The sequence below is a fragment of the Furipterus horrens genome, unplaced genomic scaffold (assembly GCF_987537825.1).
Source record: "Furipterus horrens unplaced genomic scaffold, mFurHor1.1.pri manual_scaffold_6, whole genome shotgun sequence".
NCBI lineage: Eukaryota > Metazoa > Chordata > Mammalia > Chiroptera > Furipteridae > Furipterus > Furipterus horrens.
The window spans coordinates 76,303,926-76,324,082 of NW_028327176.1; the positions used below are offsets into that span (position 1 = coordinate 76,303,926).

The 20,157-nt window shown below is 44.7% G+C and overlaps 1 protein-coding gene across 2 annotated transcripts in view; it reads left to right on the plus strand.

The window, feature by feature from the left end:
* Positions 1–20,157, plus strand: part of UXS1 (UDP-glucuronate decarboxylase 1) — a 104,236-nt gene that overhangs the window by 11,816 nt on the left and 72,263 nt on the right. Inside the window, exons 2-4 of one of the 2 annotated variants that reach the window (XM_090281859.1) lie at positions 15,504–15,531; positions 16,528–16,591; positions 17,693–17,736. In XM_090281859.1, coding sequence (XP_090137985.1) covers positions 15,504–15,531; positions 16,528–16,591; positions 17,693–17,736 — 136 coding nt within the window. The remainder of the gene's footprint in view (positions 1–15,503; positions 15,532–16,527; positions 16,592–17,692; positions 17,737–20,157) is intronic. The other variant, XM_090281860.1, reaches the window with a different exon arrangement.

Here is a 20,157-nt window from a genome sequence, read left to right on the forward strand (position 1 = left end):
TAAAGGCAGAGGTTCCAGCATGACCGTAGGCACGGAGATGACAGGCTGCAAGGAACAGGATTCTTTGGATCCTTAAAGGCAGAACTTGAAGACTGACCTGACATAAACTGTATTCAATGAGATGAGTAAACGTTTGATGAGAATAACTTGGGATGAGTTGTCTTAACTTTGCTGTTTCATTTTTTTCACTTACAAAATGACAATACTATGTTCTCATACCTTGTGGGTAGTAATGCTTTATAAAAAATACTATGAGGAATTAAAAGAATTTCTTTAAATAGATGATAGCTTCAGTTGATGAGCCACCAGGGAAAAAACATGTTGGTCAGGAGCGAGTGTCGTTAAAGCAACCTGAGATGGAAGGACTATTCTCAAACATGAAGGGCAGTAGAAGTGGGTGTTTCTCACAGGGTGGGCTGAGGTTTTTCTTATCTCCCCTTCATTTAAAAGAGCAAGGACTAAACTTCAAGTTAATCCATCAGTTTCTTTGACTTCTTGATTCAGCCTTTTTATTGCTGTAACCAAAATAGATAAGTGAAGTAAAGCAACAACAGAAAACACTCAAACCCCTTCATAGTTGTCTTTTTCAGAATGAGTCTGAATTTCCTAGAAAATGAAAACCATTTTATGTTTTTAATCCTCACTCAAGGATATGTTCATTGATTTTAGAGAGGCAGGGAGAGAAACATCGATCGGTTGGCTCCTGCATGCACCCTGACTGGGGATTGAACCCACAACCTTTTGGGGTATGGGATGATGCTGCAATCAACTGAGCCACACAGCCAGGTGAAAAACTTTATTAGCGTGGTGAGATTTGGGGATTTTATTCTTAGTATCTTTTGAACATTTTTATAGTATTTTCAGAAACTGAAAACAAAACATGATGGTTCTAATTTGCGATTCAGTGGACATAATGTCAGATGACTCTGATGTGCCTAATGGGGAGACAGTACGGTGGACCCAGGTCAGCTTGTCTGTTTTGAAGACTGGAGCCCCAATAACCCAGATTGGGTGGTTGGAAGGCTCATGCTTCAGGCCCAGCAGCAGCATCCTATCTAGGCCAGGGTGTTGAGTCTGCAGAGCCCTGTTTTTCCAGGTGGGAGTGTTTTGCACCTGCATCTATCAACAGACATCTGCATACCTGCCCAGTCCCACCTGCTGCTCTCTGCAAACCCCCTCACATAGCTTACCACCCAGGCTCCCCCAGAGGCCTCCCAAGCCACCTGTCGCTCTCATTCTCAACCCCCTTGCACTTGCCCATTCACACTTACCTTTCCCCTTCTCACACCCCATCTCACCTGTAACCCATACACTTACTTCTCCCACTTTCCACTCACTTCTTCTCCCTCACCTTCTCTTGCTCTTACACCCTCTTTGCAGGAACACCCCACCCTCCACTTGCTCTCTCTCTTGCTCCCCACCTGCTGCTTTACCTCCCACTCCCGTCTTCTCTCTTCTCCCTCTTTCCCTCCCACCCCTTCCTCATGCACACGTACCCTATTATTCAACCTCCATCTGTGTCCTCACTTCCTTCTCTTGAGCACAGCCCCTCTGCATTTGCCCTCTCACTCTCGTCCCCCACATGCCCTGTGTCCTTGCACTCTCCTGGACTCTGCCATCCTTAATGAAAACTGTGGATAGAAGGCTGGCATTTTCCAGGCCTGACTTACAGTCACAGCTGTTGCACACGGTTCTGTTCTGTGGGTGGTCACGCCACCAGTGCAGCCGTGGATGGGTTCCTCAGTCTTACGTGAGCACTTTCCATGCCAGTGGGCACTGCAGTTTGAAGATGGCTTTTCTAGATCCCTCCCACACCCTTTCCCTCTCTACCCCTTTAAACATGAAATGAAAAGAACACTTAAAACATTGTTAAGATTTTGAAAACTCCCATTTAAAAATTATAAAATAATTGTAAATGGGAAAAAATGTGTTCAATTAAAAAAACAACTAAATAGTGAAGTGCAAAGAAGAGAAAATCACAGTCCTCATAATTTTAGCACATTAAAATGCCTTCCCATGCAGAAATAGTGACATCTCTTCATTTAGGGAGATCTTTCCTTTTGGCTCTCAGTCATGTTTTATAATTTCGTCCACATAGGTTTCGTACATTTTTTGTGGAGTTCATTTCTATCGTTTCCTTTTATCATTCTAAATAAATATCCAATAGCAAATATATTATGAACAAAATGCTTTTCAACAGCATGCTGCAAAATTAACCCGAGTTGTATTCCATTTTTTAAAAGGTTTTTCTTTGCTTTTTGCCTGAATCCTTCTATGTACACATTTTTTCACATCTTGTTTTCAATCTAATGTTCTACTTTCCAAAAAAAAGTTAATATAACTTTGCACGTTACGTCCTGTCTTCGTGTTACGGGTTTGTTTACACAATAGCTTCTCCCTCCATTTAGAATTTGTGGGGAATAAACCGATGAACTAAATAGAAACAGAGGCATGGATACATGGGACAGATTGACAGCTGTCAAGGGCCGGGGGGAGGAGGCGGATTGGATGAAAGAAGGGGAAGGGATTAGCCAAAGAACAAATATGCATAACCCATGGGCACAAAAATGGGGACTGCTGGAGGAAAGAGGGGTGGTGGGGATTGGTGGAAGCAGGCAAAGAGGGGAAATGAAGACATCTATAATAGTATCAACAATAAATAAATTAAACAAACATGAATGGAAGTTGTGGTGAGGAGCCCGGATTTACTTTTTCTTAGCTAGGGTTGTTTTTAAACTTTTTTCCTGGCTTGCTTTGCCTTAGGCATTCTAAAAATAGATTCATCCACCATTATCAAACTGAATTTGTGGTGTTCATGGGAAGTAGCTGAAGAGGAAGTGTTTGCAGCAGAGCTGTGGCTGTCAGCAGTTTCCAGCAAATTCATTGACTGGGCAGCAGCAAGAGTTTGAGTGGCCTGCTCTGTGTCGGGTTTGGAAGCGCACTGCCTCTGCCTTCTGCTCACACTGGGTATCAGTGTCCCTGTGTCTGTGCACAGGGAGGTCTGCGCTGCGGTGTTAAGTCCCTGCTTTCATCACTCCTCGGGGCAGCAGCCCTCTTTGATACTGGGCAGGTCTGGGAATGGATTTGGTTGCTCTTTTTCTTTCATGACTTTTTCTGTTCATCAGAAAACTAGGAGATCATTTATTTCTCTGACAGAAAATATCGCTTCATTTCCTTAGTTGTGTTTAAGTGAAAAAATGCAAAGAACTAATACTGTATAGCAACTTTTTCTGCTGTATCAGGCCAGCACCTCTTGGTATTTGTGAAATTGCAGGAGAGGAGGGGAAGGGAGAAAGGCGAGTCCTCCTCTTGTCGTTTGTATTTGTCTCTAGTACAGTAATTTGGAGACTAAAAGTGCATTTTTGTGTCCTGGAGCTCAAGGGTTCTCTGGCATTTTTCTGTCTCTTTTGTTTCCAGATTTGATGCTGTTGTTCAGTGTTTCAGATTAAGAGCCTTTTGAATGTTTACTTATTAAATAATAATACTGTGCACTAGAATCTTGAGAATATCTTTGAGTGGAACCTGTTTACAAATTTATTGGTGTCCTGCTGGGAGGAGACACACGTGATTTTTCTCAGGTGAAAATTTGAGGACAGAATGTCTCAGTTTCAGCTGTAAGACACAATCTCATCATTGTTATTTGCGTGAGGTAGATCACACAGGCAGCTTGCTTTTACGTACTGAGTTGAGTTGAAGAACCTGGAAACCAAAGTATTTGGTGTAAGGGTAGTTTACAGTTTGGATAATAAGGTGCAAGGGGTATTGATGTTTTTTTGTCTTTTCGGGGCTTAGTTGTAATTCATAATTTCAACACCCAAACAGTATGGAAGCATTTGGAAGATCTCTCTCCTTCCTCTTCCTCCTCCTAGCTAACCCCGTTTCTCTTCCCATTGGTTGCTGGTGGACACTAGTCTGTAGGTATGAGTCATCTAGGTAGTTTCCTTTGCATTATGTGTTTATGAAGTATTGTATATTTTGGTTCTTTTAAAATGTTAATGGTTTTATACCATTGATCTGTGATTTGCTTTTTCACTTTGAATGCAGAGCTTTACCTCATTCATCTTAAGTGGTTGCATAGAACTCAGTGATAGATGGTTTTCAGTCCATGTCCAAGTGAGAGCTAGGCTCTGCCTGGGTGAGGGCTTCTAGTGGGAGAGTTCTTTTTCTTCAGACTATTGTTCTTACAGCTTTCTTGAATAAGAGTGAAACTCCTTAAGGATATAACTCAATATTTACAATTTTAAAGCTGTACCTTAAAGACTGTCTTGGGTTCCCAAGGTCAGTTGTGGGGAAGTTTTATTACGATTTTCATTCTTTGGCAGTGTTAACCTTGCAGAATAGATAGAGGATAAATAAGACAGGGACCCTGAACTCAGTGTGGAGGCAGAGACAGAAGCAAGTGGAGGCTGTGGATTGATTCTGAGGAAGGGTCAGAGAGCACATCTGAGCGATGGTGAGGCCCACGCAGGTGACAGAACAGAGCTAGCTGACTGGGAGACATGTGAAAAGGGAAGGAACTGTGCCAGGGTTTGAAGATGGAGCATGGGAGGTGCACCCAGACATCAGGTGACGTTTAGTGTTGGGGAGGGAAAGACCATGGGGGGCAGTGAGTCATGGGAGATGAGGCTGAAGAAGCAGCAAGAAGTGTCCCTGGGGTGTCCTGTGCAGGAGCATGGGTGGGGGAGCACTGGGATTGTCCTGCATGTGGAGAGGCCACTCCTCCCATGCCTGGTGTCTGGGGAAGCTCAGGAAGGGAGCCCTAGACATCCTTAGGAGGAAAGTTGGCTACCGTGATGGTGCCAGGGCTTTGCTGTGCAGAGCACATGGAAGGCGAAGTCCCTGCTCTTAAGTGTGCCCCCTCCAGCTCACAGGGACCCAGCACTGAGAAAGCCATGCTTTCCATTAGAGATGGGACTCTGTGATCAGCTGGTGTTTATTTCATGATTGGAAGCACAAGTAGGGTATAAGAAGCCCCGAGGCATTCAATAGGTTGGGAAGGCACGGGAGGGATGGGTGTGCTCAGAACTGTGCTGCCTTACTGCAAGTGATGGAGGAGTAGAAACAGGTGAGGTGGAGTTGGGGTGGGGGAGAGTGTACCCTCTGGGACCCCCCCCCCAATATATATATTTCAGAACTTATATATATATTTGTACACATAGACTTTTTAACCTCATCTTTTTACATTTTATGCCTTTGTTTTATAATGCACATAATACAGTGGTTCATGCACATATATGTGGGGTGCATGTGCAAGATTTTTTGATAACTTGAGTGGGAAATCAAAATAACTTGGAGAACTTGGAAATCTTGAGCAAGAAAATGACTAGAACAATAGCTTCCAGGACAAATCATTGGTGGGGAGGGAGAAGTGCTACGTGGAGATGGCAGAAATAGGAGGATAGCAGTGGAGGTGGTCAGATCATCCAGTGATGGGAGCCTGGATGAGGGGGATGGAGGAGGACAAGCACTGAAAGGACACATAGGAGGAAGAATCATAATGATCTGCCAGCTGCCTGGGAAGGAAGGGGAGGGCATCACAGAGAGAATGAGGAAATCTACAGTTGTGCCTGCTACAGGTAATGTCCAGAGAAGGCTTATTCTGACATTATTTTAAGTCTATTGTTGCTTTAGGAGGATTGGAGCATGGAAGAAGAACAAAGGTGGGCTGTGTATTCCCAGGGTCTCACTTAGGTGGTAGGTGAGAGGTCAGGGCAGGTTGGTGACATGGATGATGTCCAGAGATAGGAACACCAGAGAGGGAGGATGGCTGGGGGAGAAATAATGGGCTGGGAGAAGCACGTCCTGGGTTTAAGGCATGCTATAGTGATGCAGGCGAAAGATGTCTAACAGGCTAGTAGAAACAGAGGCCTGGGAAAGCCAGCACTAGCCAGAGGTGTAGGTAGGGGTCCGCTCTGGCATGGTGAAGGTTCATTAACATAAGGGCACTGACTGCTGCATCCAGCTGGGCAGAGGCCTTAGCCCTAGGAAATCTCATGACAAGACGAAGGCATGGGTCCAGGAAGTGCAGCAATACCAGTCTTTTCACGTGGGCCTTTCACTCTCGCTGTTTCTAATCACAAGGTGATGTTATTACTTCCATTTCACAGCCAAAAACAGGAGCCCGGAGGAATATCATGTGATTTGCTCAGGGTCACCCATGCCAACATTTGCAAATGTGAGGCCTCATTTCAAGGCCTGTGTGACCTCTCCAGGGCTCCCTAGTCATCTCCATCTCCAAAGAAAAAAGTCATCTCTTGATTTTTATTTTCAAACTTGCCCTCTAAACTAATCCCGTCCCACTCAGACTTCCACTGTGTGACATGTGTTCAAACTCAAACTAAGTAGCATTAACCTTATAAAATCCATGGGGTGGGGGTGGCAGCAAAGGCTATCTGAACATTGAAGATGCTGTCCATTTCAGGAGAGTGAATAGCAATCCCAGCTTTCTACTTGGTCAGGTCAAGAACACTTGCATTTAGAAAAGCGTTCAAAATAGAAACCCTGTACAAACACTGGCCCCTTGAAAGGTCCAGTAACACTCAAGTATGACGTTGCTGCACTCCTTGTGCTGTGACTGTTTATTGTTCCTCTCGAGATTTTCTTAGCGTGTTAACTAAAACAAAATGTTTCATCTAAGCTATGACTAGTTTGTCTGCCAAGTGCTCATGGCAAACTGTACAGTGTCACTGTGTTTTTTACATAAAGGCAGACCCTCCATGGTGGCATTTTTCAGACCTGTCCAAAAATTCTTTGACATGCCTCCCAGGAGGAGATGGGGTCTCTGTGTCCTCCCCTTGGATATGAAGGACTTGTGACAGTTTCTTCCATAGGGGAGAGCAGAAGTGACACCTTTGGAGATGATCATAAACAGTGGGCATATCCACCACGTTGTTGCTGGGACACTGGCTCTTGGAACTCTGGGCTGCTGTGGAAGTCTGACCACCTCGAGGCTGGATAGGTGGCCCTCCTGTTTTGAGACTTCCCTACTGAAGTCCCAGACATCATGAAACAGAGCACTTCAAATTCCTGACCGAAAGAACCCATAAATGTTATAAAATACCTGCTGTTTTATACTACCAAGTTTTGAAGTAGTTGGTTAAGCAGCAAGACTTAACCAAAACCAAAATACAGTCAGGTATGTCCTCACCCCTTTAATGCACTGATGTTCAGATGCTCCTGTGGCAGCCCTCAAGTCAACCCAGGATATGAGGCTAGACTCCTCCCCACCTGGTGCATTAGCTACCAAGTGTATGTGCACCCTCCTCCCCTCAAAGGTACAACTGTGCACAGACTCACTGCCTGGGTAAAAAGTGTGGGTCAAGTTCCTGGGGAAATCCTACCCACCCCAACTGCCCAGGCTACCTGTCTCCACCTGAACAAAACATTCGATGCCCCTAGGAAAAAATGCACCCTTGCTTACCCCTAATGAACAATTCTAGAACTGTAACAGAGCAAATACCTGACTCACCTGGATAAACTTTTAGGTAGTACACCTGAAATGTTTTTCAGAGCTGGTAAGAATATGCATTATTCTTATAGTAAGAAAAGCATTATTATCTGTTTAAATGGATCAGAAAGGTCAAATTAGAAGATATTATTTTTTAATCCTTCAAATAAGAAAGGGAGAGAAGTGCAGGAAGAGGGAGCTTTGGTCTCCAGTTCCCATTACAAGAATGAAGTGCTAAAGGGCAGGCAGCATGATCCACCAAAGAGCAGCTGTCACTGAGGGGGAATCCCTGCCTGCTCCCTAACCTGAAGAAGCCCAGCCAGCCAGGCCTGTGTTTGTCCTCAGTGGCGATACAAGATGAGAAGTGTCCCATAGAAACAGGTGACCTGGGGTGCCTAAGTAGGCTCCAGTAACAAGGGTACCAGCTTCTTTATAAAAAACTTACCAGACTTTAAAAAAATTTTTTTAAATTTATTTTTAGAGAGGAAGGGAGGGAGAAAGAGAGAGAGAAAAACATCAATGTGTGGTTCCCTTTTGCATGCCCTCCACTGGGGACCAGGCATGTACCCTGACTGGGAATCCAACTGGCAAACCTTTGGTTCTCAGGCCAGCACTCAAACCACTGAGTCACACTGGCCAGGGTGGGCACCAATTTCTTGTACCTCCCTGCAGAACCAGCCCTGCTCCAGGCCCTCCCCAAAGCCAGACTCCAGGGAGGAGAGCCAGAAGCAGACAGTACAGCAGTCCTTTCAACTCCCTGCCTTGCAGTCCCCTGCAGTCCCAACTGGCAGGTCCCGAACTTCAGCTATAAAACACTTTTAAGTGACTCACACGGTCCAATAGGCTTACTTAATACAGAAAAAAGTGTTGGGTTAGCTCTTTAATTTTTCCTTTGTTGGAAAAGGACACTTATTTTTAATCATACCTTTAGAATAAGTCAATTTCTTACCCTATATGAAAATTTATATGTAATAGATTTTCTTGATCTAGGTTTCCCAGCATAGCATGAAGTCTATAGATACAGACATAATGAGAAATGTAGAACCAGTGTGCGTCAGTTTGCATGCAACATAGTTTTAAAGTTTATATTAAAATTAGAATAAAATATCTTGAAAGCTATGTAAGGGGATTGGTTTTAAGCTCTTTGTCAATAACTGTAAGTTATCTTTTTTCTTTTATACTTAATATTTAGTCCTTATATGTAATAGACTTTTAATTTAGTTCAGTTTAGTTCTAATATTTATTGAGTGTATCTATTAGTAATTCATTCTGAGACACTGTAAGGTGGATCACATTAATGTAAGTGGGTTGCAAAATTTGAAAAGCAACGTTAATTTTAAATAATGTTTAACCTGCAACATTTTGGGCTAGTTTACACAAAACACAGCATCAAGGCTTGTAATTGTGAGAAATCACTTGTGTCTCTGCCTTGGAATGAAGTGTGTGGTAATGAGCATCTTTTCCTGCCTTGTCTCTGCTGTGTACTGAGTCCTTTCAATTGTCAAAGCAGTGCAGGGTGAGCTTTCGAGAGTTTAAAAGGAAGAAGCCAAAGCACTTGACATAAAAACATTTTGAAGATTAACTGGTAACAACACTTATGAAGATAAAAAGTACTAAGCAAGGGGTAAATGGGTGAAAATGAAAACATTTCTTGACCTCTATTCACCTGATTTTGGTGCCTGGCCCTCATGTGCTTGATGTTGCAAATGTGAATAGGAAAAACACTTGATCTTGCAGGAAGACCACCTGTAAACAACCAATTAAAAAAGAAGTGGCCAAAAAGAGGGGCTCCAGTGTCCCCTGGAACAGGGAGAGAGGTTGGGTGCTCAGGTGATATGTGAGTACACTTCTGGCCTAGGCAGGAGACCACCTGCAGACAGAGCTAAAGGATTGGGATGGTGAGTGGTTTAGGGAAAGTGGAGAGTCGAGAAGGGGGCTGCTGTGGAGGGCTGCTTGGTGGAGAGGAGAAGAGGCTCAGGAAGCTTTGGGGTCAACTGGAAAGAGCAGGCTGCTGGGAGGAGGTGTGTTTCCAGGTGCCTAGAGCCAACTGAAGAGGGCTGAGCTGCAGAAATAGATTTGGGCATTGTCTGCTTATACCCATTGTTAGCTGTTCATTAAGGTTGGTACAGCGGTGGCTCTGGGCTTCATTCCTGGGGCTGGTCCCAGGGCCCCATTCCACTTAGAGATTCTTCAACAGGACCAGTGGGAGATGGGGGAGGACTGGGGAGAAGCTGATGTATTTACTTCTAGGAGGGAGCAGGTATCCAGGAGCGGAGGCAGACTTCATTCTCTGAAGTGGTCTAAGTGATGGTAGAGGGATTGAGAAATGTCTCCGAAATAGACATTTTTAAAGGGACTCAAGGAAAGGTTAAAAAGGAAAAAATGAATAAACTAAAAATGACAGATTAATTTGAATAGGTTGTCAGAAGGCACTCACCACCCAGCAGGCACCTTATGAAAGAGATAACTCCTCTCATGCACCATTCCATACCATGGAAAGAGAGGGACTGCCTCCTAGAGTATTTTGAGATTTACAGTAAAGAAAATACCCATGGGGCTTGGCAATTCCTGGATGGTCACTGAGCTTTGGGGCTCTGTTTTGGTGGTGACATCACCTACTACTATGTGAGCCGAGGATTCACAGATCTATTCACAAGTGGTGTAGGAAGAGACTGAGAACAGGATTTTAGCAAGGGTTTAAAAATCCCTTTTCTCCTTTTCAAAAAGCAAGGTAAGCATATAAATCCAGGGACAAATAAGCAAGTACTCATGTCATCATTTAAACTCTGTGTCTTGGCATTTTCACATGGTCTATTTCTATGTATTTTTTAGTAGCAGAAGTCATACTGCATACATTTTTTCCTTCTGGAACTGTTACAACTGCATTCTTATGTTACAACATAGTTTTAAAGTCATATTTAATAGTTTTCTGATTTCATTGAATGGTCATATCATTAGATAGCAGCTTCCCAGTTGTCAGTTATTTTGGTTTATCCTACTGTCTTTTTTTCTTTAATTATAAATAAGGCCATGATTTGTGAAGGCAGCTTTCCTGTGGTTATGCTTATGGCCTGAGGATAATACTTGAAAGGAAATTACATGGTCCACAGGTATAAACGGTATAAAACAGTGTGTGCTTTTTTTGATGAATAATGACTATAATCGTCGTCGTCGGCAGCCGTCCGTCTCGAGAGACGATGGCGTAGCTTCCCGAGAGTCTATCTGCACCGCCGAGAATGACTGTGCAGTCCGATTCGGGAGTGACAATCCCTGCCACACATGTTACAGGTGAAGGCAGATGGCTGTTGTTGCTGCTGCTGACGCTGCTTCCGCCTCGATCTTTTCTGGACCGCCTCCTCGTTGCGCGCAGCCTCCGCGCGTGACGTACCTTGCCTGACCGCGAGCCTCCAGGCTAGGCGGTCGTCTGCTTGTACTTCCCATGTGTTGAGATTGATGGAGCATTGTGTCATGTCCTTTTTGCAGATGTCTTTGAACCGCAGTTTTGGGCGCCCTGTCATCCTCTTGCCTTCTGCTAGCTCGCCGTAGAGGAGGTCTTTGGGGATACGGCCTGCATCCATTCTTTTGACATGGCCGAGCCACCTGAGGCGTCTCTCGCTAAGAACTGCATGCAAACTGCACATATTGGCTCGCTTCAGCACCTCGGTGTTGGGGACCTTATCCTGCCAGGCGACATGCAGGACGCGTCGCAGGCACCTCATGTGGAAGCTGTTGAGTTTCCTTTCGTGCCTTGCGTAGGTGGTCCACGTCTCGCTGCCATAGAGGAGAGTGCTGAGTACGCAGGCTTGGTAGATGCGCAGTCTGGTTTTCTCAGTGAGGCTGGAATTGTTCCACGCTCGCCGGTTCAGTCTGGCCATAACTGTGGCTGCCCTGGCGATTCTCCGGTTGACCTCCAAGTCGACTGACAGAGAGCTCGAGATGGTGGACCCGAGGTAAGTGAAGTCGTTGACAACCTCCAGGGTGTATCCGTCGATGGTGATGCATGGGGGAGTCCCCGTGCCTTGAGCCATAACATTCGTCTTCGTCAGGCTGATGGCTAGTCCGAACTCCTTGCATGCATGGGAAAGGCAAGTGACTAGCTGTTGGAGTCCCTCTTCGGAGTGTGATGTCAAAGCTGCGTCGTCGGCGAAGAGCATCTCACGGATGAGCACCTCTTTGATTTTGGTCTTGGCTCGTAGACGGGCCAGGTTGTAGAGCTTGCCATCGGATCTGGTGTGAATGAAGACACCCTCGCTGCAGTCCTTAAAGGCGTATTGGAGGAGCATGGAGAAGAAGATTCCGAACAGCGTAGGCGCGAGGACGCAGCCCTGCTTTACTCCGCTGCTGACTGGGAAGGCCTCAGAGGTTGCGCCGTTGTAGGACACCGTGCTGTGCATGTTGTCGTGAAAGGACATGACCACAGCAAGCAGATGTGGTGGACAGCCAATCTTCCGTAGCAAGCTGAAGAGTCCGCTTCGACTGACCAGATCAAACGCCTTCGTGAGGTCAATAAAGGCGAGGTAGAGTGGTTTATGCTGCTCGTGACACTTCTCCTGCAGCTGGCGTAGGGAGAAGATCATGTCCACTGTTGAGCGGCCAGCTCTGAAGCCACACTGGGACTCTGGGTAGACGCGGGAAGCAAGGGTCTGCAGGCGGGCAAGAGCGACCCGGGCGAATACTTTGCCGACGACGCTGAGGAGAGAGATGCCCCGGTAGTTGTTGCAGTCGCTGCGGTCTCCTTTGTTCTTGTACATGGTGATAATGTTGGCGTCTCTCATATCCTGGGGGATGTAACCCTCCTTCCAGCAGAGACAGAGTAGATGGTGGAGCGGCTGTAGCAGGACTGGTTTCCCGCTCTTTAGGATTTCTGGAGGGATTCCGTCGCTTCCTGGTGCTTTCCCGCAAGCGAGGCGGTCGATGGCTTTGCCGAGCTCTGCCGCAGTAGGTGGGGTGTCTAGCTCCTCCATGACTGGTAGGTCTGGGATGGCGTTAAGAGCAGTGTCTGTTACGGTGTTCCTCGTTGCGTACAGCTCGAGGTAGTGCTCGGTCCACCGCCGCATTTGCTGTTCCTGGTCAGTGATGACCTCACCTGTCTTGGACTTAAGGGGGGCGATCTTGGAGGGGATTGGGCCTGTTGCCTTCTTGATACCCTCATACATTCCTCGTGCGTTGCCTATATCGGCGGCTTCCTGAATGCTTCTGCACAGGTTTAGCCAATAGGTGTTGGCACAGTGGCGGGCGGTCTTCTGGACTTTGTTCCTGGCAGCCCGTAGAGCTTGAAGTGTACTGGGAGTGGGCGTGACCTTGTAAGCCAGCAGGGCCCTCCTCTTAGCCTCGATCACGGGTTCCATTTCTTCCCAGTGAGCCTCGTACCAGTCAGCGTTCTTCCGCTCTTTCTTCCCGTAAGCAATAATGGCGGAGTTGTATATGGCATCGCGGAGACGTGGCCAATTGGATTCGATAATGTCATCTGCCGCCACTCCCTCGCCGAGTGCATCTTCCATCTTGTTGATGAATTGCTGGGTCTTAACTGGGTTGCTGGCACAACTGGTGTTGATGCGTGGGCGACCCTTCATCTTGGAGTGGTGCAACCTCTTCGGCATTATGCGCACCTTGCTTACCACGAGGGCATGGTCCGTGTCGCAGTCTGCACTGTGGTAGCTGCGGGTGAGGAGGGTGCTGCCAATATCCGTTCTTCTGGTGATGACGAGGTCAAGCTGGTGCCAATGACGGGAGCGGGGGTGCCTCCATGACACCTGGTGGATCTCTTTGCACTTGAAGAATGTGTTTGTCACGCACAGGCCGTGGTGACACAAAAGCTCAAGCAGTCGCTGACCATTCTCATTGATCTTTCCTCTCCCAAAGTTTCCGAGGCAGGTGGGCCAGGCCATGTGGTCGGCTCCTACTCTTGCGTTGAAGTCTCCAAGGAGATAGAGAGCGTTACTTCTGGGAATCTTGGATAACGCTTCGTCCAGTGCATGGTAGAACTGTTCTTTCTCTTCGGTGGTGGCGCAGAGGGTTGGGGCATACGCGCTAAGAATGCTGACTGGGCCGAAAGTTGTTGACAATCGGAGGGTAAGTAATCTCTCTGTGCCTCCTGTGGGTGGCTCTATGGAGTTAACAAGCGTGTTCTTCACAGCGAACCCAACACCGTGCTGTCTTGGTTGGTCCGGAGACTTCCCTTGCCAGTAGAAGGTGTAGTTGGTTTCTCTGATAGTTCCGTTGTCGGCCAACCGGGTCTCCTGTAGAGCCGCAATGTCGATGTTTAGTCGTGCCAGTTCCCTATCGATGACAGCGGTTTTCCTGGCACCCTTGATCCACGGAAGGTCTGCAGTAAGTCCGGGGCACATGGTCCTGATGTTCCAGCTAGCGAGGCGAAGAGCCGGAGGCTTCTTTCTTGTTGTTTGCTTGGAATTAACTGGTGCGGGTGTTTTGTGGCCCACTTTTCGAGAGGCGCCTCTCTGATCCCCACGCACCCAGTGGGGCAGGCGAGCCATGGCGAGACGGTAGCTGTCCAGTGAGGTGCGATGACCTCTCCCACCGTCAGAGGAGACCCCTGGCGCTCGTTTCCTTCGCCAATCGGATGAGCTTATAACCGGTATCTGTCTCCTCCCGTGTTGAGTCGACATCTTGCGATGACGCTGGAGTGTCCTCTCAAGTGAAACTGAAGCTACAGAGCCTGGGCAGGGTGATATGGAGGGTCTGCTGTTGCCCATGCAGCAGACCCCCCCTCTCTTCGCAGCTGAAGGGTCCAAGGGAAAGACAAAGTCAATACAGCTTGGCTTCAGGTGCGCCGCAGGAGTTGCCGGTGTTGACTACAATGTCAAACCGCCTTAGGGACTCCGGCTCCGGATTTTCTGTCGGGGTTTACTCCCTTAGCCTTTCCCCTGAAGAGGTATGCCGCAAGGCAGCGGAGGTTTTTTGGGGTCAGAGTTTTCCTTCTCTGACTATGACTATAATATAGTTTTTAAAAATTTCTCCCATTTTCTGCTCACTTGCCACTTTTATGTGGTTATTTTATTAATCTCTTTTCTATCATAGTTTCCTCCTCTATTTGAAGAAGGATATGATTTTATGGATTTGACAACATGTCTCTTCTTAACAGTGGGAATTTCTTGTGGGTGTGTGTGTGATTAAAGCCCTACTATGTACCAGAGGGTAGCAGTGAGAAGATGCATAGGAGTAGCTCTAACCTCAAGGCTTTCCCAAGATCACAAAATCACCAGCCTTGAGATGGAGAGGGTGTTTGCTATTTGCTCACCTTCTTTCTCCAGCACCTAGAAGCACCTAAGCGTACTTAGCTGTTGGGAGGAGTTCAGCATTTGGGGAGTGACCACACAGGGCTGAGTGTGTATGAAACCTTAGGACCACTCATTCGTGGTGAAGGTTTCTGTATGATGTGATCCTCTATTCAGTAACTTGAAGTGGTTTCTCATGGTCCAGTATTATGTTTTCCAAGCATCTGTGGTAAAATTTTGCTGTTGCAGTCCAGTGATTTATGCACATTTACTGAACAGCAGCTGCAGACTTGATAACCTGCCCTGCAGGTATCTGTGATCAAGGAGGCAAACCAGTAGACAAGACGCTGCGATATAAGGGAGATGGGATAGGTGCTGAGAAAGGATGGATGGACTTCTAGTTGAAGTTAAGCCACAACATCAGACCATTTTTTAACTTCTCTGGATTTTGGTTTCATCAACACTTAAAAGAAGTGGTTGGACTGAACCCTCGGATCTCTTTCAGGCAAGCAGGTTCTTGATCCTTGTGACTGGCTCTTCCTCAAACAAAGGTTGGGGACATACTATTAATCAAAACACATGCAAAGTTAAATGCCACACCTCAAAAGAGATATTTCAAAATTAGAGGGATATATAGGACTGCTTTCACTTATTTTTTTCTTAGGACTTAATATTTTTAAAGTGTATTATATTGTCTTCATGAGCTATAATTTAGTTTCCTTAGTGAACTTTAAAACATTGGTTAAAAATTAAAATTACATTCATTGAAATCCTTGAATGTCATAAACTTAAATATTGACTTTTTTTTCTTTCCCTTACAGCTGTTTGGGGCAACTTCGTTAGTATGAGGTAATTGTTTTTAATAATTTGGATATTGTGGTTGGGTTTTATAGACACATTCAAGTTGTTACTTATACACCATTGATGTCATGGGTTAACTAAATTCTGTTTTAAAATGAAACAATGTTTTGCTGTTCACACAGCTGGGCTGTCTTTTCTTTTGTGAATATTCTCGAGGAATGCATCTAGTCCCTGGCCCCATGTGGATGCTAAGACCACCTGTGTCAAGGAACCTCTGGCCTGACTATGCATTATTTGTGTTGCCTAGTAGGGCAGGAGGGACACTTATAAAATCCTTGTGTTAATATTCACCAAAAAAAAAAAAAAAAGCAAAAAGTAATAATCGTTCCTTGTGAAAACAAATTTGGTGCTCTTAGTAATTTTCATTTAAAGAAAAATTCACTCCAGTTTGTTTTTCTTGGTAGTACTGTACAACTAAAAGAATAGCAATCATGGTTGTGGTGATTGGATTGAATTTAGAAGTTTGATGCTGCTGCATGAGACTATGAGGGTGAAGGGTTGTTGTGCTCCCATGAGCCTTTTCAATTTGGGTTGCTTGTGTGAGACAGGGCCTTGTTGAACTGATTCCTGCCACCAGGGCTTGTGTGTGTGTCTCCTGACAAAGGCTTCTGTGTGTGGCTAGGTGGGGTGTTCAGATACCATTTAAAGGAGCTCTGTTTTTTTACTTGGAAAAACCCCATTTTTATTGAAAGCCCAGAGGTCAGACTTGTACTCCTGTAGACACACCTCCTGCTTTGAAATTCCACGTTGGGTATAATGTGAAGGTGAAATTATTTTAATAGGAACAATGCTAAGGCAGCAGTGAGCATATGAGATGGGTTTAGACTTCCTCTCCCTGGCAGTCTTATTTTCCTCTAGTGCACCCCCTTCTGGAGGGAACTGGCACACAAGACTGATGTTTGAAAGGAGCGGGAGGTGGTCTGAAGTTGTTAAGAAATATGACTCTTGAAGTCATGAGCCTTTCAATTGATCTCAGTTTTGTAGCTTTTTACTCAACAGGTCTATCCAGGAAAATGGTGAACTAAAAATTGAAAGGAAGATTGAAGAGGTTAGTCTCTTCCATATTTTGTTTCTTTTTTTTTTTCCCCCTATATATAATGTTTATCTACTTCAGTTCCTTTGCTTGTGCTGGTATCTTTATTTTAGCAGTTTGATGCTGATCTATGATTTTTGAGACCATCTCAAAAAATGATCCCTTATTTAATAGGAAACTTAATATTTGTTATGTGTAGATGCATCTCTGTGTCAGCCTTTGTCTATTTTTTAAAGGTGTGCTCTATTAAAATAAATTCTACACTTATGGCAAAATGAGTTTAAACTTCATCGTGACTTTCTGGGTGAGCCTTCCCAGAATTTCTTAGAGAAAAGGAAGTGATCACCTTACTAGGGATGGAGGCAACTGCCAGCATCCACTCACCTGCTCAAATGCTGAAAGGAAAAAGGCCAAACTCAGGTGCTGGGATTGAAAACATAAAGAGTGTCCATAGGCGCACACGGGGAAATCATAGCTACATGCCTGAAAGCAACCTTCTCTGGTTGATAATATACCTTCTAATTTAAGATAATTACTTATGTTTTAGTCACATAAATGTATATATGGGTAGACTGTTGTTTCTTGGGCCTGGGAGGGGATGAGGAGTTCCTCATTTTGATTTGAAGCCAGGTGCTGGATTCCTGGGGAAGCCCTTGGGCTTTTGCCTTTGTCGTTCTGTCCACTCTCATGGTGTTAGCACACATGGAAGGTGATCGACTCGTAGCCTGTGATTTCTGTGCTGGAGCTGATCCCCTGGAGATAATATGAGAAACAAGGTGTTAAGTTTTTGTAGGTAGCAATTAGGGGATTTTTAGTTCCTGAAAAGACACCAGTGGTGTTGGGCTGCCTATTTTTATGAGCCTGAACCAAATTTCATATTGTTCATAGTAAGGTAGGAAAGGAAAAAAGGTTAATTTTTTCAGAGATGCATCTATGGAGTAACAGTACCAATGTGCAATTTTTCATCTCAATTCTAGAATTGTGATTAAATGGTGTAACTTAACTTCAAATTGGAATTGAATTGTATGTCATGCCTACCTGGATCATCAGAGCGGGGCGAAAGTGGTGGAGGACTGTGTTTTTGCTTTAAAACTGATATTGGTTATTTTGTTTTAGATTGTTGAACCACTCAGAGAGAAAATAAGAGATTTGGAAAAAAGGTATGTATACTTTTTGTTTTGCATTTAGGGAAGTGTTTCTATCTTACTTATTGACCTTAGAAGGTTATTATCTTACGTAAGTTCATCTCAACTGAGTAATCAATTCTGTGAAAGATGTAAGACACTGTCAAGACAAGAACTTTCCCATGACAAGGTAAGTTTTTACTGTAAAATTTGGATGCAGTGTTTTTTAAGCCTTTTTTTATTTTCTCATTAAGAACTATTTCTTTTTGTAAATCATTTTTATTTTTCAATTACAGCTGACATATCTTAGTTTCAGGTGAACATCCCAGTGATTAGACATTATGTAACTTAACTAAGTGATTCTCTTGATAAATCTCATACCCATCTGACACCATACATAGTTATTAAACTATTGTTGACTGTATTCCCTGTGCTGGACTTTACATCCCCATGACTGACTATTCAGTAACAACCAATTTGTATTTATTAACCCCTTCACCCTTTTCACTCATCTCCACAATCCTACTCCTACCTGACAACCGTCAGAATGGTTTCTGTATCTGTTATTTCTGTTGTTTGTTTATTTTGTTTTTTAAAGTCATCTGTTGACAGGTTTGTATTTACTGCTATTTTCATGGTTCATATTTTTTATCTTTTTTTTTTTTTTCCTTAAAGAAGACCCTTTAACATTTCATATAATACAGGTTTGGTGGTGATGAACTCCATTAGCTTTTACTTGTCTGGGAAGCTCATTATCTGTCCTTCGATTCTAAATGATAGCTTTGCTGGGTAGAGTAATCTTGGTTATAGGCCCTTGCTTTCCATAACTTTGAATATTTCTTGCCAATTTCTTCTAGCCTGAAGTGTTTCTGTTGAGAAATAAGCTGACAGTATTATGGGAGCTCCCTTGTAGGTAACTAACTGCATTTCTCTTGTTGCTTTTAAGATTGTCTCATCTTTAACTTTGGTATTTTAATTATGACGTGTCTTGGTGTGGGCCTCTTTGGGTTCATCTTGTTTGGGACTCTGTGCTTCTTGGACATGCATATGTATTTCCTTCACCAGATTAGGGAAGTTTTCTGTCAGTATTTTTTCAAATAGATTTCCCGTCTCTTGGTTCTCTCTTTTTCCATCACCCCATGTCCCTTCAGGTTGTCCCAGAGGGACTTTACACTGTCCTCATTATTTTAGATTCTTTTTCTTTTTTTCTGTTCTGATTGGGTGTTTTTCTGCTTCCTTATATTTCAAATCACTGTTTTGATTCTTGGCTTCATCTTCTCTACAATTGATTCTCTATAAATTATTCTTCATTTCAGTTAATGTAGCCTTCATTTCTGACTAGTTATTTTTTATTGTTTCCGTACCCTTTTTTTTATGCTGTTGAAGTTCTCTTAAGTTTATCTACTCTTTCCCTAAGTTTATTGAGCATCCTTATTACCAGTGTTTTGAACTCTGCATCTAGTTGATTGCTTGTCTTCATTTTGTTTAGTTCATCTGGAGTTTTTTCTGTTCTTTAATTTGGGACATGGTTTTTGGTCTCCTTATTTTGGCAGCCTCCCTGTGTTTGTTTCTATGTATCAGGTAGAGCTGTTACCTCTCCCAGGCTTGGTAGAGTGGCCTTCTGTAGTTGATGTTCTGTAGGGTCCAGTGGCACAGATTCCTGTTAACCTGACCGAGCTACGGCACACCAGGTGTGCTGCCACACCCTGCCCCTCTGTAGGCTGTGTGCATTATTCTGTTGTAGTTGAGCTTAGATTGCTTTTGGCTTGCCAGTGAGGGGAATTTAACCCCAGGCTGATTAGCTGCAAGGACTGGCTGGCATCCCTGTGAAGGATCAGCTGTGCAGAACCCACCCCACAGAGCAGGACTTATTTCAGTGGGGATCTGGTGCCTGCTGAGTCTGTCCCTTGAGTGTTGTCACTTGTGGAGGTCGTTGAGTGGTGCTACTATGTGGTACAAAGCTGTCCACTGGGTTTTCTGTCTCTGGGGCTTTCTAGGAGGTATAGGACAAGATCAGCCACTAACTGTTCTGCCTGGGGCCTCCTGGCATGAGTTAAAAAGTGATTTACAGATGTTTGCTCCTTGTGCTGGGTTTGGAGGTTCCCAGGCTAGGCCAAGTTGTGAATCACGGCTAGTTGCTGCTAGCGCCAGGCCTGGGGCGACTTAATGAGAGGCACACTGAGGCCAGGGGCTGACTGTTTGAGAAATTTTAGGAAAATCTGAAGCATGACCCAAGACGAACCATTTTTATGGAAAAGTCACTGGAAATGGCTTGTGTGGGCTCGAAAGTTGTCTGGGCATGGCCTCAGGGAATCACCAGCATGGGCTTACAGTGTTAGATTGATGGAGTCTCGTATTTGGCACACCTGCGAGCTCTGTGGGAAGGACTCAGAAAAGAAACAGTGGCTTCTGCTAGCACTTCTGTTTGGGAGAAAGCTGTCCCCGCAGTTCTCACCC